This window comes from Maniola jurtina, chromosome 19 (genome assembly GCF_905333055.1).
Source record: "Maniola jurtina chromosome 19, ilManJurt1.1, whole genome shotgun sequence".
NCBI classification, from domain to species: Eukaryota; Metazoa; Arthropoda; class Insecta; order Lepidoptera; family Nymphalidae; genus Maniola; species Maniola jurtina.
The window spans coordinates 1327609-1348385 of record NC_060047.1 but is presented as its reverse complement, the minus strand read 5'-3'; the positions used below and the strand labels follow the sequence as shown (position 1 = coordinate 1348385).

Sequence of the window (20777 nt, the reverse complement as noted above, 5' to 3'; positions counted from 1 at the left end):
GCATTACATTGTGGCGGATTTGACTGAGAATTACTTGTTGGAATGAATTTGAATTTCAGTAATTTTTCTTCTTAAAAGTTTAAACGGGTGTGTGGTGCTTACTTTTTTCTTTAGATTCTGATTGTATTATTCTGTGTTTGTATTAGGTAGTATGGTGAATGTGTGAGATAAGATGGTCTCTTTTTAATAAGAGTTTATCAACCAATCAAACTCAATGTTTTGTGAATACATTCTAGAAACTAATGTGTAATAATGGGACAGTAATAGAAATTGTTAGGAGCTAGAGCAAGGCGGGAAAATAGTGCCTGTCTGGAAAATTGAAAAATCGAGCACCAATCTAACACGGCGTGCAACGTGTTGAAACTTGTGCGGGGAAGGTTGGCTGATGCATTACATTGTGGCGGATTTGACTGAGAATTACTTGTTGGAATGAATTTGAATTTCAGTAATTTTTCTTCTTAAAAGTTAGAAAGAGTGTGTGTGCTTACTTTTTCTTTAAATTCTGGCTCTATTCCTGTGTGTTTGCTGTTTTTAGTTTGGAAGACGTATGCCATAATAAAGCCTATTGAAGTAAAACTTCGCAAATTGATTCTTTTTAAAGACGAAAATTAGTCAGCATTCTGGTTCTTCTCAGGATCTCCTCGCATAGCTAAAGAAACTCTGAGCTTTTTTACGGGATTCTTAATAAAGCTTAGTTCACGAAGACGCAGTCGTGGACTCAGCTAAAATATGATAGAATCCCTACAGGATTAGAGGGCTCTCTCCGTCACTCGTTTCATACAATCGTAGTTCCAATTTCATTTGAATATTAAGCAACCAAAGTCCATGAAATTTTGCAGACATATTCTAGAAACTAATATCTATGTCTGTGGTTTTCCAGATTTCTGTTAAAACATTCGGTTTCAAAGTTACGCGGTCTTAAAAAATTTCATACAAATCTTTGAGTCCCTGTAATTTTAAAACTACATATTTTTAGAAAAATCTAAAACACCACAGACACAGATATTAGTTTCTAGAATATGTCTGCAAAATTTCATGGACTTTGGTTGCTTAATATTCAAATGAAATTGGAACTACGATTGTATGAAACGAGTGACGGAGAGAGCCCTGTTAATCCACGCGGGCAAAGTCGTGCGCATGTAGAAAATAATATAAAAGATTCAGAACTAACTGTAATAGGCAGCGCTGAAAGTAAATTTCCAAAGATAAAAAAGACATTAGCGTGGGATCATCCATTCGTTATCCGGGATACGAGATCCGGGATCGCGGATAAGGAAACGGAACGCCTCATTACCGGGACAGGTCAAGCGGGGTGAAAGATCTCCGCACATTCAGATCTAGATTTAGATTTAGACTTTTAGAATCAAGGCATTCTACTGAATTTTTAGTACCTATTCAGTCTCGAAAACAAACTTTGGAAGTATACCTTTCGATTTCTAATTAAATATGTCTTATAAATAACAATTATTAAATTATTTATTTTACTTATTTTTATTTATTTTATTAAAAAATAAAATAAATAAAATAATATGTCGAATTTACAAAGCATGGTCGCTTAAACTTGTTGAAGGTAAGGCGCAAGGCACATCGATTTTTTAAACCATTTAAGTAAGTAGGCTTACAGTTGACTGCAATCACACTAACTATATTCGAAGAACTGGGATTCAATCACAGGCACTCTTGTTTAACTTTTAGGAGTTAGGTAGGTATATGTGTTTTAAGCAATTAATTAATATCACTTTCTTTAACCGAGAAAAAAGACATGCCTTATTTATAATGTTCTAAAAAGTGTGCAAAGTCTATCAATTCTCACTTAGCCAGCGTTCTCATTAGTCATTCTGAAAGGAGACCAGCTGTGCTCGGTACTGCTGGCGATGAGTTTTGATGATGATGATGACTTCTATGATTCAAGTAGTACGACGTAACGAGTTTTATTCTTCGTAGAGAAATTTTTTTTATTCAGTTATTGCATTGTTTTGATCGTATCTCTATTTTTTGTGCTATTGCAAAAACCTTTTCATTTGACAAAATAGAAATGCATTTCACATTTTGTTAGCGAATACAAGAAAAACAATAAATATTGGATACCGTCCAAATTCCGAGAGCCTATTGTTAGCGAGGTTCCGCCTCGGATACCACCTGTTTTGTGAAATAAATATTATTGCATCAACAGAAACTCTTTCCGAAATTATACGAATCTATACTAATAAATAAAATTCGAGTGTCTGTCTGTAATTTCGAAATAACTACCACATATTAAGGTCATATGGTTATTTGAACGATACGATAACTGAATCACACGTTTTTAAAATTTTTGTCTGTCTGTCTGTCTGTCTGTTTGTTTGAAAAGGCTAATCTTCGAAACGGCTGAACGGATTTTAACGGGATTTTCACATACAAGTAAAGGATTGACCAGGGTGTAACATAGGCTACTTTTTTAACCAACTTTCAAGAAGGGAGTTGTGTTTTTCTACCTATGTACACCGAAATCTCCGAGATTTCTGAACCGATTTGCATCATTTCTTTTTTAATCGATAGAGGAACTTTGTGACATTGTTTCATAAAAAATTTGGATTCCAACTCCTCAATCCTGATGCTGCGGGCATCAGCTAGTAGTATATAAAACAGTTACGCCGCTTGTGCATAAGAAAATCTTCTAACAGAAGACTGTCAGATGAAGGATGATGACGGTAATGATATGACGGTGGTGATGATTATGATAATGATCATGATGATATTACTCTCATAATTTTCATTCACCTATTTTTTACTAACTAGAGAATGCCCACGGCAACTTCCGCGTGGGTTAAGTTTTTTTCGTGGGAACTTTAATTTTCCGGGATAAAAAGTTGCCTATGTCAATTTCCGGGATGCAAATCTACCTCTGAACCTTTTATATAAATCGGTTAAACGGATGGGCCTTTAAGAATTCCGTGGGAAATCTCTGATTTTCCGGGATAAAAAGTAGTCTATGTCCTTCCCGACCGACAGACAGACAGGCACACTTTCGCTATTATAATATCAAGTATGGATGGATTCCCTTTAAAAAACTTATAACGGTGGTAGACTAGTGGTTAAGACTTCAGCGTCCTATTCATGCTCAGGGGGTCCAAGGTTCAATTCAGCTTGAGATCTTTTGACTTTAATGCTCAAGTATTACAGGCGCCGGTATAACCTAACCCGTAGGTATAACTGGTAATGTGTGGGCACGTCTTACGAAAATAATAATTTTCTTCTTTCTTTCTTTCATGGCTTTCACTGTTTTCATGAGCATACAAAAAACCGGCCAAGTGCGAGTCAGACTCGCGCAACGAGGGTTCCGTATTCGGGTATTTCTTCCAACATTTTACACGATAAGTCAAAACTATTATGCTAAATAAATAAAAATCAGTTTTAGAATGAACGAGTAAAGCTCCCTTTCATATGATACCCCACTTGGTATAGTTATCTTACTTTGAAAATTGAAAAACATTTTAATATTTTTTTCTGTGATGTAACCACAAATTCACGGCTTTCAGATTTATTCCTTTACTTGTGCTATAAGACCTACCTACCTGCCAAATTTCATGATTCTAGGTCAACGGGAAGTACCCTATAGATTTTTTGGACAGACACGACGGACGGACAGACAGACAGACAACAAAGTGATCCTAAAAGGGTACCGTTTTTTATTTTGAGGTACGGAACCCTAAAAATGTAGGTAGTGGAAAATAAATAAAACATGAAAATATGTCAGACTGATCCGAGCTGTTCGGGATCGTCACTTAATTGGAAATTCAATTTCGGAAATGTCACATTATGGATAGCATGCGACCCGATTTTCGTCTTTAGTGATCCGTTCCAAAATGGTGAAAAAAAAGAAAAATCAGTCAATTGCGAGTTGGGCTCGTACACGAAGTGTTCTGTATCATCACACTACTTTTTTTTAAATTTGGGTGGCCATTTTGAATTTTTTATTGTTTATTTTTATAGCGACAATTATAGACTCTGTGAAAGTTTCAACTCTCTACCTATTACATTGTTCTCAAGTTTTTGACTATACTTACTGATTTTCTTTAAAAAAACTACAATCTTTCCTTTTTAACCGACTTCCAAAAAAGGAGGAGGTTCTCAATTCGTCGGGATCTTTTTTTTTTTTTATGTCTGCTCCCCGATTACTCAAAGACCCCTGGACCGATTTGGAAATTTTTTTTTGTTTGAAAGGGTATACTGTGCAGGTGGTCCCATATAAATTTGGTGAAGATCTGATGAATATCTTCGGAGATGGAGAACAGAACTCCTCAATGGATAAGAGCAAATTGCTCGCAATCACTGTAATAGCTTAGTAAACAGTAGGGTTTTAACTGGGCATAGCATATTATAGTACAGTGGGGCCACTAAAAATTGTGAAATAAAAAATTTTCAAAAGAAAAATAAAACCGACTTCAAAAACCAAAAACACTAAAAAGTAGAAAATAATTTTTGTTTAGCTACACATGTAATGTACCTAGGTATGAAGTCGGGCGAGCTTCACTCTTGGATTTCTAATTTTGTTTTAATATGCTCGCTCGACTTCATACCTAGGTACATTACATGTGTAGCTAAACAAAAATTATTTTCTACTTTTTAGTGTTTTTGGTTTTTGAAGTCGGTTTTATTTTTCTTTTGAATTTTTTTTTTAAATATTTGAAAATCCTGATCTTGAATTGTACGTGCTCACAAACAAAATTGAATTGTGTGTCAATGGTCTCGTTAGGTCGGCCATATTGGTTTTAGAAGAGAAACTCAATTTCATCGCGCGCACTGTATGCAAATCAAACCCAGTTTATTCCCACTTTAATGTTGGGAGCTTGTAAACTGTGCCTTGTTTGCATATTATTTTTATTTTAGATCTCATTCTAACAACAGGGTCGTTGAGATGACGCCCTAGTCTGTTTCTGACTTTTGATTATGAATTTATTAGCTGCAATGCCCGCGATTTCGTCCGCGTGGATTTAGGTATTTAAAAATCCTGTGGAAGCTCTTTGATTTTCCGGGATAAAAGTAGCCTATGTTACTCTACGTCCTGTCAACTATCTCTATGCCAAAAATCAAGTCGATTAGTTGCTTAGTTAGAGTGTGAAGAAAAGACAAAAAAAAAAAGTGTGTCTGTTACACACTTTCGCATTTATAATATTAGTTTAGAAGGCACTATTCATATGAGTTGGCTGAGAAGGCCTAGTGGTCAAGACGTCCACCTCCTCTTCGGGAAGTCAAAGTCAAAGTCAAGTTATAGGTATTAAAATTGGGTACCATTGTACACTTTTAAATGGTCAATTGTTGAATTTGTCGGATATACCTATTAAAACTAAAAATGAGATTAAAGCTACCTTTAGAATTTTATTTCTATGTAAGTACCTTATGAGCAAAAGGCTTTAATTAGCGAAAAAAACATCAAACAAGTCTTGAAGCAGATTATTCAAAACAAGTTCGTAAAGAGGTTTCTTAATGGGAAATCCTTTCAAAACAGAATAAACTCGAATTATATCAAACGCAAAACACTTGTTCCGGAAACCGATGGATGAATTAAGATCACTCGAGTGATCGTATCAACAAGAGTATGATAGGCTTAGTATAAGGATGATAACGTTAGTATATTTCGAATATCGAAACACTTTATCCATTAGAATAGAATACATTTTTATTCTAGTAGAATTTTACAAGTACTAGAATCGTCAAAATAACTTACCACTGGTTCGGAATGCCGTTACTACCGAGAAGAACCAGTTAGAAACTCGGCGGTTGCTCTTTTCAATTCCTCAATTAAATACAATTCTTCATTTAAAAAAAATCGGTCAAGTGCGAATCGGACTCGCACATGAAAGGTTCCGTACCTACCATCGTACATGATAACACTTTCATGTGCAACACTGCAAGTTAATGACGGACAGTGCAATCTGATAGTAGTAGTGATTTAGTTAACTAATTACTTGTTCATAAACACATTTTTTTGTGTGATGTAACCATGAGTAAGACCTACTTGTTACACATTCCAGCGAATAAATCATTATTTTATTATTTACTAGCTGATGCCCGCAGCTTCGCCCGCGTGGATTGGTCAGATCCCCTGCAGCATCAGGATTGAGGAGTTGGACTCCAAATTTTTTATGAAACAATGTTGCAAAGTTCCTCTATCGATTAAAAAAGAAATGACGCAAATCGGTTCAGAAATCTCGGAGATTTCGGTGTACATAGGTAGAAAAACACAACTCCCTTTTTAAAAGTCGGTTAAAAAAGTAGCCTATTTTACGCCCTGGTCAATCCTCTACTTGCCTGTGAAAGTCCCGTCAAAATCGGTTCAGCCGTTCCAAAGATTAGCCTTTTCAAACAGACAGACAGACAGACAGACAGACAAAAATTTTAAAAACGTGTGATTCAGTTATGGTATCGTTCAAATAACCATATGAGCTTAATATGAGGTAGTTATTTCGAAATTACAGACAGACACTCCAATTTTATTTATTAGTATAGATTTATTCAAATATAAAAACACGTCATTTGAAGAAAAAGATTCAAGCTATTAGAATAAATACAGAAGACACTAGTTGAGTTTTAACCTCCGACTCTATGTCTGTGGTATCGTAGCTCGTAAACGAATGAACCGATTTTAATTTAGTTTTTTTTGTTTGAAAGGTGGCTTGATCGTTCTTAGCTTTAATCGAAGAAAATCGGTTTAGCCGTTTGAAAGCTATCAGCTCTTTTCTAGTTTTCTTATAGAGGTTTTTGTGTCGGGGGTTTTTTTGAGTTATCAAAAACAAGTCTAGAGACTTGCAAGTCATAAACCATAGAGCTGCATCCAATTAGTCGCTTTATAGAAACTGAGTGTTGTCACAACCGCTCCAACTTGCTCCTTACACAAATATAACTTGCATGAAACTCAACTTGCAAGTTCTGCCAGCACTTTAATATAAAGGGGGATGTGAGAGCTCTGGAACGTTGGTCCTGGTTGAATGAAGTGAATATTAAAATTGTTTAAAGCCAGTAGGAAAGCTGGAAAGTTTATTGCAAAAGATGCTGACTGCTGACAAATTGTTATTGGATTCTACTGTTATAGCTATTGAATATCTGTTCCATTTGTAGTTTGTTCCATGTTTAAGAGGGATCTCTCCGTCACTCGCTCCATACAAATGTAGTTCCAATTTCATTTAAATATTAAGCAACCAAAGTCCATGAAATTTTGCAGACATATTCTAGAAACTAATATCTATGCCTGTGGTTTTCCAGATTTCCGTTAAAATATTCGGTTTCAAAGTTACGCGGTCTTTAAAATTCACATACAAATCTTTGAGCCCCTGTAATTTTAAAACTACATACCTTAAAAAAATCTAAAACACCATAGGCACAGATATGAGTTTCTAGAATATATGTTTCTAGATTATTGTCATGGACTTTGGTTGCTTAATATTCAAATGAAATCGGAACTACGATTGTATGGAGTAAGTGACGGAGAGAGCCCTGTTAAGTATCTTATCTAATCCAAGCAAGTTTAAAAATCTATTAAAAACTAGCTGATGCCCGCCGCTTCGCCCGCGTGGATTGGTCAGATCCCCTGCAGCATCAGGATTGAGGAGGTGGACTCCAAATTTTTTATGAAACAATGTCGCAAAGTTCCTCTATCGATTAAAAAAGAAATGACGCAAATCGGTTCAGAAATCTCGGAGATTTCGGTGTACATAGGTAGAAAAACACAACTCCCTTTTTGAAAAAGTAGCCTATGTTACACCCTGGTCAATCCTCTACTTGTCTGTGAAAATCCCGTCAAAATCGGTTCAGCCGTTCCAAAGATTAGCCTTTTCAAACAGACAGACAGACAGACAGACAGACAGACAAAAATTTTAAAAACGTGTGATTCAGTGTTGGTATCGTTCAAATAACCATATGAGCTTAATATGAGGTAGTTATTTCGAAATTACAGACAGACACTCCAATTTTATTTATTAGTATAGATATGCTAAGTACTTAAAAAGGCATATTATACAATCGAACATGATGTAAATGGTAAAAAAGCATGGATTTGAATCGCTCCAGCAATGCGAGGGGCTGTAATTATTGCTTATATAATATGGCATTAATATTGTAAAATGAACATGGTGAAAGGAGCAACCGTCGAGTTTCTTGCTGGCTCTTCTCGGTAGGAATGGTATTCTGAACCAGTGGTAAATTATTTTGATGATTCCAAAGCACCTGTAAAAGTTAACCTATTTGATTAAAATATGTATATTCAATTGCTTATAACGCACTAAGTCCAAAATCTTTTAAGTTTGAGGTGGTTACCTACATGGGATCAACCCCCGATCCCTACCCCCGAAGGCAGACATAACTATTAGGCTAATATCGTTTTAAGGCCACTGGTAGGTATAAAAATGGGTTAGGTTGATTGGTTATAAAAATTAGATGTTTGTGTAAAATTATATGCTAGGTAGGTACCTAGATTAAATAGTTTCTTAATTAACATCCAAAGCAACCGTATTTTTTCATATTACATCATCATTAAAAAGATCTAGTAAACTCTATCCTAAGAAACTACACCAAGCAAGTTATTTTAACTACTTTCAAGAAGATTTTTACTTTTTCGAAGGCTACTACAGACTTTCAGTTAAACTTATTTTAATTGCGTCAGTTTTAATCAGTACTTTTAAAAGTGTATCCTAAATTAAAAGCAATTACTTGAAACTTTTAGATACTAGGAATATGGATGTCAAAGATTTCCCTGCAAGTTATCTTACATATATTATTACTGGCGGATGAAACTGGGATCTTACTAATCCCGTGGGAACTCTTTGATTTTCCAGGATAAAAAGTAACCTATGCCACTCCGTTGCGGTGTGATTGAACGACAAACCAACAAAGAAACAGACTTTCGCATTTATAATATTATAGGTAGTGAATAGTGATTAGCCTACGGACGCCCACTATTGGTCCTAGGCCTTAGGCTGCATCATCACTTAGGTACTAGCAGGAGCCATCGCAGCCAAGAGCTAGTCTATAAATTAAAAAAAAAAAAAAGAAAAAGAAGAAAAACATACATAACAAAACAGGACCGAAATGAGAACCACCTACTTTTTGGAAGTCGGTTAAAATTGTTTCGCTTTATGCTGCAATTTCAGGTGGGTGAATTTTAATCCCCAAAACAGTATCTTACCTACGGCCATAAATGGTCCTAGATAAATATCAAATCTAAATGTAGATTTTGCATCATAGACCACAAGATTAAAATCATCTTCTGAATGTACACAGTTTGTAAAGACAATAAACTTTAGCGTCGAGATAGGGAGAAGCTTATGAAAATGAATGCAAGTAGTGTAACAATAGAACCAACCGTATTCAATTAGTAGCAATGGAGACACTAGAGATGCAGCATGATTTCACAGGTAGCATGTGAAAAATCATGTGAAAAGCTTTTTCGTATGACTTGTATCACTGGGTAGCTTTAGCTTTACTTAAAATGTTAAAAATCACATGCCGCGGTCTTGCGCCGCGTGAATTCAGCACCTCCATGGGACTTTGATGTCGTCTGTCCACCTAGTAGGAGTTATCGATAGAGATCTCGAGAAGAGGAATCTTCGTGATCAAATTTTAGAAATGAGGGGGGAGCTATCTTAGACTGGAGTTCCCTCCAAGCATAGCTCTCTCCATTGCCCGCTGAGTGACTATGAGCATTCTTATGAGGCCCATTGTTTGCAACAATGTCTCGGATCCATTAGTGGCAACATGAACACAAAATTATATTATTTTTATGAATATTATTTTCTTCAAAAAGAAAATAATAATTTCATCAAATGAAAATGATTTGGAAGTAGCATTAATGCCCATCTCTAAGTGAAACCGAGTCTTAGCGCGACCGCGATGTTAAACTCGGTTGATGCAAATTGCAACTGGTTTGGAATTTCATAATTGTTTTCCTCTCAACTTTTGTAACATTTCACGTTATACCAATAATATGATAAATAGCGCTTTTCCTGTGTCGACTTAATTTGAAGTTAGTGGTAGGGAAAATAATACCTAATCGTGAGTTTGCACAGACGAAACATCTGCAAACGTCGTCCTGCGTTATCATTGTATGTCGTATGATTTGTTGAAGAGGAACTTGTTTGACATACAGTCTATCAAATAAATAATTTACCTACCCGATTTTCTGTAGTGCGAACCTAAATTTTAAGAAGATATTCGTCTCATACGTCGACCTATCAAATATTCACATGTACTTTTTTTGAAGCAAACGCACGGTAACCTAACGGGTAAACTTTGAACTTACTTTTCGAATTTCAACGGATGTTGTAATGCTTGAATGAAATTATTTTTAACATTTCACCTTTTCTCCAAAGCGAGGCGAAACTTTACAGCCTTAGTTTGTGGTCCCAAATAGATAAAGAGATTTGGTTTTTGAAAGTTCAAGCAAATAATTACTATTTGCTTCTTTCTTGCTAATATATGGGAATCCACGGTAACCGAGTCTGACTTGCACTTAGTTTTCTTATGACTTTATTAAATATGACTCTTGTGCAAACACTTTTGAAGTTAAGTATCTCTATCATTATTTATTTGATGAAAAAAATAATTGTTATCACACTATAATATTATAAAGGAGAAATTTTGTATGTGTGTGAGTGTGTATGTTTGTTACTCCTTCACGCAAAAACTACTGGACGGATTGGGCTGAAATTTAGAATGGAGATAGATTATACCCTGGATTAGCACATAGGCTACTTTTTATACTGGAAAATCAAAGAGTTCCCACGGGAATTTTAAAAAACCTACATCCACGTGAACGAAGTCGCGGGCATCAGCTAGTTACTTATATTAAAGAATAGGTATAGCAATATACGTACAGATTTATTATCATTCTACCTGAATAAAGGGCGAAGGAGTTGCAACTAAGTCGTCTGCAAATTATACAAAACTAGCGGCAAACTTGACGCCATTAATCAATTCCGCTTCTTTCAGGTGTCGGCCAACTTGGAAGGCGATTAAAACTGCATAAACCTAACTTTGAGGCACCTCCTTCAATTACTTGGGAGGGAATTATAAATGGATCACGATATAACTTTTTTATAATATTCATTACTAGATGATACCCGCGACTTCGTCCGCGTGGAATAAGGTTTTTTGATTATTCCGTGGGAACTCTGCTTTTCCGGGATAAAAAGTAGCATATGCCCGTCTCCGGGATTCTAATACGGGAGCTAACTCTGTACCAAACGTCAGAACCGGTTTAACTGTTAGGCCGTGAAAAGGTAGCAGACAGACAGACAGACACTCGCATTTATAATATTAGTATGGAAGCATGGACTAGCGACCCACCCCAGCTTCGCACGGGTAGCTTATCAAAATTTTCGTAGGGGTCTTGATTTTTTTTGAAAATAAATTATAGCCTATGTTACTCAAGAATAGTGTGGCTTTCTACTGGTGAACGAATTTTCACAATCGGTTCAGTAGTTCCAGAGATTACCCCCCACAAGCAAACTTACAAACTTTACCTCTTTTTAATATTAGTATAGATATTATGTACGGTACGGTACTTGGCCGGTTTTTAATATAACCTTATATATAACTCTTAGCTATAACCTAAGCTTCAGCTTAGCTAAGATAAGCTCATACAGGTCATACCTGTACAATGTACATATTGTGTATCTTATCAAAACGTTACAACAGATTTTATTGTAGGCGTGTTTTGTATTCAAGATGTTCGTTACGGAAATAATTCCGATAAACTTTTACTATGGTGGCTGGAACAACGTGTTTTGGCGTGACTCTATGCGAATGTAAGATTATGTATTTCGTGCTAGTGTCCTTTTATTCCTCCTGTTATAAAAAGATAATAAAACGATTGTATGTATGTACCTATGTATGTATGTATGTATATACCTACTTCATTGCATCACAAAACACAATGACAGGTTACAAAAAAGAAAACTTAAAATGTAGGTGGAAATACGGTACAGTTGTACTATAAAGGTGCCCACGCACTTGAACTGCACTGCAGCGGTGCGCAGTTCCGCTGCAGTGCAGTTCGAGTGCGTGGGCACCTTTAGGCAGAGCTTCGTTATCATTATATGTGTATCATGATGATGATGTAACGCAGACCAACTACTGAGCACGAGTCTCGTGCCAATATGAGCTGGGTTCAAACCATAGTCTGCCACACCAGCCAAATGCAGATTGGCAAGCTTCACATACATTTGAAAACATTATGGGAAGTCTCAGGCATGCAGGTTCCCTCACAATGTTTCCCTTCACCGTTAAAGCAAGTGATATTTAATTACTTCAAACGCACATAACTCCCAAAAGTTGGGGGTGCGTGCCTGGAATCAAAACAACGACCTTCGATTAGCAGGCAGATGTCCTAATGTTATCTCGGTTTTAATTTGTGTTTTGTATATAGACCCAGAGACCTACAGGACCTTTAATTTGGAAAGAATCCCGATAAAATTTTACTATGGTGGCTGGAACAATGTACTATATGTTTGACTCCAGATGCGAATGTAAGATTATGTATTCCTCGTGCAATAAAAAGGCACTAACACGATTGTACTATAAAGACAGAACTCTTATGACCTACATTCCCAATGATTACTTGCTGAGATGAGATGTCTTCAATATGTTGACAGAAACGTTAAGATTATTAACAGTACTGAGCAAGGGTCTCCTCTCAATATGAGATGGGTTCAAACCATAGTCTGCCACACTTGTAATGCGGATTGGCAGTTTACACATCTTTGAGAACATTATGGAGAACTCTCAGGCTGCAGGTTTCCTCACGTTTTTTAGGGTTCCGTACCTCAAAAGGAATAACGGAACCCTTATAGGATCACTTTGTTGTCTATCTGTCTGTCCATCCGTTCGTTCGTCGTGTCTGTCAAGAAAAACTATAGGGTATTTCCCGTTGATCTCGAATCATGAAAGGCAGGTAGGTCGGTCTTATAGCACAAGTAAAGGAAAATACACAAAAAATAACCACATAATAGATGGCGCAGACCGTTATTAACTTGCAGAGTTCTACATCAAGGTGTTAGGTATATCTTGTACGATGGTATGGACTCGCACTTGATCGTTTTTTTTGTTTCAGACAAGGCACCTTCGGAAGCCACCTTCCGCGGTGCAGAGTTCCTCTCGTACGACCTGACCCAGACTGGAGGCGAACCTATCGTCAGCACACAGGACGCCATCTCCCTTTACTTCAAGACCCGACAACCCAATGGCCTGCTGTTTTATACTGGTTTGTAGACCAATCTCAATTGTTTCATTGTCTTTAGTTAGTTTCTCTATACCTAGTGCTAACAACATACCCACCCATCTATGTAGTTGCATATCATCACCAAAGCTTTTTAGTCTATCTAGTACTAGTTTTCACTCTACCGGCAAAGTCGTACCGCCCAGCCTTCGGAACGATTCTGCATAGAAACTGATCAGAGGTATTGGTTGAATGAAACTGCTCATTTTTTATCATTTTTTATTTAAAAAAATTAAGCTTTTCAAGAATTTCTTCTAGTTCTACAATCATTGCCATGATGGGTCTTTTAAATTGCGAAACACTTGGCATAGTTCTTTACAATATAGTATGTAGAGAAAACTTTGATGTTACACACTTTTAGAATAAAACGGAATAAAAAGATTTTTTATTCAAATAAACTTTTATCATCACTGGTTCGGAATACCTTTGCTACTAAGAAGAAACAGCAAAAAACTCGGCAGTTGCTCTTTTTAAATATTCAATTACATTTCACCTGGTATATTTCGAAGCGTAGATGATTTCAGTTCTTTAGAAAATCAAGGCTAATCTAATAATAAATCTCCCTGTTCACTTTGTACATGTTAAAATCTTTTGTGTTATAAATTGAACAATACTCTACTCTAATTACCACGTACTTTATAAGTAAATTCAAATACCACAGACTTTGTTTTTCTCCAAAAAATTAGTGCCTTGTTTAGCTTATAATTAGCTTTCTTCAACAAAAAAACGTACTTAGTATACACACCTAAACATTGAAAAGTTCTAATAAAAATCTATATTGAATTTAAAAAAAAATCATAGCCTGTGTCATTTGGGATAATGTAACAATTCTAACGATACCACATTCATCCAAATCTGTTAAGAATAATTAGAAGTTATGGTGGAATTAAGACTCACATACTCGCTTACACACATACACGAACCCTGAAAACATAACAATCTTTTTTTGAAAAGTATTGTAAAAAACAGTAAATTCACTACATTTTAGCAAAACATGTTACATTCTGCTTAACAGACATCAAAGCGCAAAGACAATTTAAAAATAGATCGGACATATCCAGGTCATGAAGCTGACTACCTGAACCTAGCAGTTCGGGACGGCGGCCTGTCCCTGACCATGGGGCTGGGCAACGGCAAGCAAGAGATGCACATCAAACCCTCAAAGACCCGGTTCGATGACCACCAGTGGCACAAACTTACTGTCAGGAGAAGGATTCAAGAGGTAAGGCCTAAAACATACATTATTATAATGTATTTTATTTTATTCAGATATAAGTTGATTGCAATTTCACCTAGTGGTAAGTGATGACGCAGTCTAAGATGGAAGCGGGCTAACTTGGAAAGGGTATGGCAGTTTTTATTAAACCCGTACCCCTTTGGTTTCTACACGGCATCATATAATCGCTTGTATAGTCCAGAACGTGATGTTCATGAAGGTTTATCTAAGTTTACAAGTCCTGGATGGTGGCCTCACTAACACTATGGGCCTGGGTAACAGCAGAGGAAATGCATATCAATTAATCACGAATCAATAAATCAAAAGGATAACGGCAATAAACGATAATAGGATTTAAAAAAAAAAACATGTGATCAAACAATCAAACATCAGTATGGGATTAATTTATCGTGAGGGAAGGATACAGAAAGTAAGACTTTAAATACCAGATCTACTAGGCTACATAGATATTCCTGCGCTCATTGAGCTGGCAGGGATTAGTCGGGATTAAAGCAAGAGACCTGATTTATTGACGTTAATTCCCAGGGGATTGGCACCGGGCCCCAATGAGTGATGCAATATGCGTTGACACCTTGGCCCCGTGTCATATTAGACAGATTGCAGCAGAACTATATGCGGCACCCGTACCCGTATACCAACTCTTTCATCGAGGATCACATATTAACAGGGCTTTTACCGTCACTTACTCCATACAATCGTAGTTCCAATTTCATTTGAATATTTAGCAACCAAAGTCCATGAAATTTTGCAGACGTATTCTAGAAACTAATTATCTGTGCCTGTGGTATTTAAGATTTTCCTAAACATGTGTAGTTTTAAAATTATAGGGGCTCAAAGATTTGTATGTAAATTTTCAAAGCGTAACTTTGAAACCGAATATTTTAACAGAAATCTGGAAAACCACAGATCTTAGTTTCAAGAATATGTCTGCAAAATTTCATGGACTTAGTATTCAAATGAAATTGGAACTACGTTTGTATGGAGCAAGTGACGGAGAGACCCCTCTTAAGTAGTTTGTTTTGAAAACCATAAGGCTTGGAAGTATGGAGTACAAGTTCGTACAGAATTGCCTCATCTGGTGAGAGAAGGACTGATACATTTTCTGGGCAAGGGTTTAGCCTCCCTTCAGCGCGAAATTGCAGCCAATATTCTTGTCACTATTGAAGGTATAATATGAATACTTAATCAGATTAGGTTATTCTTCAGTATCAGCTTTAGTATGATGATGCAATTCCGACGAAGGTAAGAAAAATGAGGATTATAACAAATCCAACTTTAAACCGTTCCAGACATCCAGATTTAGCAGGTGTATATTTTAAAATTCACGCTCAACAGAAATAAAGATTCATCGGGTCGGCGTTTATTTACGGGGGAGTTACTCCGGGCTGGATAGATTGTTGGAAACTGAATTATTTAGTGCTGGGCCCAGAGCGTACAGTATTTATGTACCTTTTATAGGTATTTTGTGTCAAGGAATTGAAATGGAAACAAGATAAAGTTGAAAACTAAAACCCGACTGCGATCTTCTTAGAGTAAAATTATTTTTTCTGTCGCTTGGTATATTTTAATGTTGTTATTATATAAACATTTATATTTGTGAGTTCAAGATTTTCTCCTTTTTCATTTGACATCCCACTCGATACAATGGCAAAAAAAAGTTTTTGGAGACCTCCACTTTTTTTGATGTCAGTACTTCCGTTAGGTAAATTTTTTCATATAAAACTTAGCCTATGTCACCCGGACCTTTACGACGAATCAATTGACACCTCATTCATCAAAATCGGCCCAGTAGTTTAGGCACTACGGTGGAACACACAGAATTTGGATTCAAACATATATATATATGTTACAGTCATAGTGATTAAATAGCTATTATACATAATGACTGGTCATTATGTATAATATCAAAATTGACTAGACAATGTAATAAATTAATCACTTTATCCGGATATTATTCATAATAGCGGTTCAAAGTTAGCCAAAGTAATAAATACGGTCTAACTTTGAACCTAACCTAACCTAACCTAACCAAACCTAACCTAACCTAACCTAACCTAACCTAACCTAACCTAACCTAACCTAACCTAACCTAACCTAACCTAACTTAACCTAACCTAACCTAACCTAACCTAACCTAACCTAACCTATGTACCCGTTATAATACATAATTATGTCATTAAACCACGAAATAAGTCTCAAAACAGTATAATATTGCTACACATATAGTTAGGTATGCATAAGGCAAATTGAAATATAATTTTATAATATTTACCTGTAAGTACCTACTTGTTTTATTACATCATCCAAGTCTTCGAAGAAATTATATAAAATTGCTAGTTAATGTGATTAATTCTGTGTCAATTATCAGTTTATCTAAATTGGGTAGACATTATAAATAATGACTAGATAATATATATAATATCAGGATTTATTACTTTGGCTGTGACATATACACACATACATACATAGACTGCTAAAATCATAACCCTTCCTTTTGGCTTTGCCGCAGTCGCGTAGTAAAATAACTGAAAGAGTTTTGCTTTGTAGACAATCTGGGCGTTTCGAGACAAGTAACCTTACAATAACAACCTCCGTGGCGCAGTGTAAGTGCTGTTGTCTTATTAGAGGGAAGGCCCGGATTCGATTCCCTACAGGGGTTTGGAATTTCCTAAATTTCTAGCGCGGATTGTGCGGGTGTGCGTCCTCACCCCGGTTGCCATTTTAATCTGTCGCGTATTATACTTTTCGCGGACTTTTGCTCTGTATTTATGGCAAACATAGATTTCTTAGTAAAATGTCAATTTGCACTATACACGGCCTTCTCGCATGGTTATAATGAAACAGCTAGGGTTTCCGGAAAGTCATTTGTGCAGCTTGAATATTTGATACTACTTCAGTAAACTACAGGGAAATATACATTAAATGATTTACTAATAAACTAGCTGAAATGCCGCAGGTGAAATTTCTGGAAACAGAGTAGAATAGCTATTGGTCAATTCAAACATATCGCAAGACTACCAACATAAAAATAGTATAGCCATTCTTGTCAAAATTGCATAGTAAACACGATTTGTTCAAATCATGACGGAATTATTAGACGGTAAATTAATCAAATCACGACACTAGTAAATTAACAAACAAACGCCTCGATAGCTCAACGGTTGAGGAGCGGATTGAATTCCGAAAGGTCGGCGGTTCAAAGCCCACCCGTTGCACTATTGTCGTACCCACTCCTGGTACAAGTTTAACGCTTAATTGGAATGGAAAGGGGAGTATTAGTCATGATTAGCATGGTTAATATTCTTTAAAAAAAACACTCTTTCACATTATTTTACAGTATGGTTAGTGATATCCATGCAAAAAATATTGCATGTAGAATGGTGGGTCCGCAGCAATAGCAGTCGGTGCAAGCTAGTTTTTGTGAGTTAGATGTCCAGGCTAAAAGTCAAAAACAAACAAAGTTAGAATGTAGTTATTTACTGAAGAACTTGTGTTAAATTAAAACAAACTTAAACATGGCTGCAATGCTCAGGTAAATTCTGATTATTATCGTTGCATTTAAAACTTGTGTAACAAAATTTGCAGGTAGGGAGGGTAGTCCGAAACTAAAACAAAGTTTGATTCCTGTTCTTTGTTTACAGATTACGCCGTTCACCAGTTTCTGCAGGGTAAGTGTTGGAAAATAAATATTTGGATTTTTAAGCCCGGCTTTAGCAATATATACGTTCAAGTTTTCTTTAGTTTTCGTATTTTTTTAAAGGGAAATATTTACACATTTTCTTTTTGACCGACTTCAAAAAAGCCCACGGCTTCGCCCTCGTGGATTTAGGTTTTTTGAAATCCCGTGGAAACTGGTCATTTATCCGAGATAAAACGTAGCCTATGTCCTTCCCCGGGATACAAGCTATCTCACACTTTCGCATTTATAATGTTGGTATGAATTACTTATAGGAATGTCAATTACTTAAGTCTACATACGAGTATCTCCTAAGCTCATAAATCCCATGATTGCAATCCTATGAGATTAATGTCAGTGTATAACTTCGCTGAGCAAACGTCAATCTAAAGTTACTTGTGGAACTAAGCGACATACGTATCTCGCTTAAGACTACATATACCTATTATTATTTATGTAGAGTTAGCAACAAAAAGCAGAGTTAGCATTAAATCAATTTATAAATATTTATGTAAAAAAAATATATGAGACAAGCCCTTTCATTTAATAATATATCACACAGTAGGTACGGTTTGCAATTTATAGATTACACAAATTTCAAATCTCTATTTTACTTCCTTTTTGTATATAAAGATATATACAAATTCAAAGATATGAAGATTGGACCAGCTTTCTATAGCTACGGATGAGAGCATATTATCGTACAAAATATTAATTTACGTAAAATTTTTACTGCTGTCTCTACATTATGTGTCCTATGCTAAATGTGACTCAAGCCACAATCATGCAGCGGTTCCGTAATATCGCTCACAGTAAACATGTAATGATGGCTGCTTTGTACCAACAGACAACTTAATTACTTACTGTAATTTTATATTAATATTTTCATTTCAATATCATATTATGTAACTAGCTGATGCCCGCAGCTTCGCCCGCATGGATTGGTCAGATCCCCTGCAGCATCAGGATTGAGGAGTTGGACTCCAAATTTTTTATGAAACAATGTCGCAAAGTTCCTCTATCGATTAAAAAAGAAATGACGCAAATCGGTTCAGAAATCTCGGAGATTTCGGTGTACATAGATAGAAAAAATGTGGTGTGTGGTCTAAGTTAAACGATGATGGCCAATATTATTATTAGTGAATTTTTGGCGTTCGTGCAAAACAAAATAGATTATTTAGACGAGAATAGCATTATCCAGATCTGTGTGACCAACTTTACCGATTCCGAAGTGGAAGAAGGCAAGAGCACATTGTATAACGCATGTGGTGATGGTGCGACTAGAATTATAGTAAGAAAAGGGGAAGACAAGAGGAAGAAGAACATTAAAGATGTTATTAAACTACTGAAGGAAATTGACCCAGATGCACAACCAACGTTTGTGGCAAAGGACTTGAGTCGTCTCCCACCAGTTTCCTTTGACCATTTGGATGTTACTCGTCTACTGAAAGACATTGTGGCCATGAGATCAGAGCTCGCAACACTACGCAGTGAAGTAGCATCCAAAGGTGAACTAAGTACGCTTCAGATTAATGTAACTTCCGAAATAAACGACTTACGTACCGCTATCAGCACGACCTTGACTGAAGCTACTAAAGATCGAAAAAAGTCGAAAGGCGAACAGTCTTTAGTGAAGCCAGTAATGACTCCGAAGAGATGTACACAAGATGTTCCCCGCCCCATGTCTACACTTGGACCACCCGACAATCATTCTGTACCTACGATCGCGATTCATACTCCGACTTACCGTGACATAGTGCAGAATGCAAGTAAGTCGCAAACCAAAGTGACCCGTACGTCGTTTAGTCAGAAGGTTCATAATACTGAACATGACGAGTCCGAGTTTACGCTCGTACAGAGAAAAAAACGTACGACTAGAAACAATTTGTGTGGTACTGCCCAACGCGCATGCACAATTTTAGTGGCAGATATACCTGCATTCGTTTATGTTTCAAGGTTGGCGAAATCCACAACGGCGCAAGATATGCTGACTCATATACGTGAGATGGGACAGGACTGCAACGACGGTGACGTTCAAATTTTGAATCAAAAATATGAAACGTCTTTTAACTCATTTAAAATAAAAGTATCACGTAATAAATTAGAAAAGTTTTTAAAAAATGAGTTTTGGCCAGAAGGTGTCAAATATCGAGTTTTTCGAGAGCGAAATAATGCTAAGAACGTTTCTACAAATAAATAAATATGAATAATGACAATATAAAATCAACCTTAACTAATATTAAAATGGTCTCATTTAATTGTCGCTCAATTAAGCGCTCTTTAGAACGTGTTCGTTCCTTATGTCAAGAGGCGGACATCATAGCCCTTCAGGAAACGTGGCTCCTCCCACACGATCTTGGCTATATACACCAAATTGATGACAACTTCGATTGCTACGCGAAATCATCAGTCGACACTGCGGCTGGCGTATTGCGGGGACGACCGTACGGAGGCCTAGCTCTGTTATGGCGTAAATCTGTTTTTCCGCGCGCTTCTATAGTGGAATGCCCTACGGACAGGTTATCAGCGGTACGACTAGAGCTGGGCAATCACCGGCAGTTACTCCTTATTAACGTTTATATGCCGACGGACGCGGAAGAAAATTTGACCGAGTT

General features: G+C 36.5%; 1 protein-coding gene across 3 annotated transcripts in view; it reads left to right on the top strand.

Moving 5' to 3' along the window:
- The window catches only part of LOC123874726 (neurexin-1), a 184540-nt gene that overhangs the window by 114374 nt on the left and 49389 nt on the right, over positions 1-20777 (top strand). For all 3 annotated transcript variants that reach the window (XM_045920209.1, XM_045920208.1, XM_045920207.1), the window contains exons 6-8: positions 13085-13234; positions 14311-14471; positions 18128-18154. In XM_045920209.1, coding sequence (XP_045776165.1) covers positions 13085-13234; positions 14311-14471; positions 18128-18154 — 338 coding nt within the window. The remainder of the gene's footprint in view (positions 1-13084; positions 13235-14310; positions 14472-18127; positions 18155-20777) is intronic.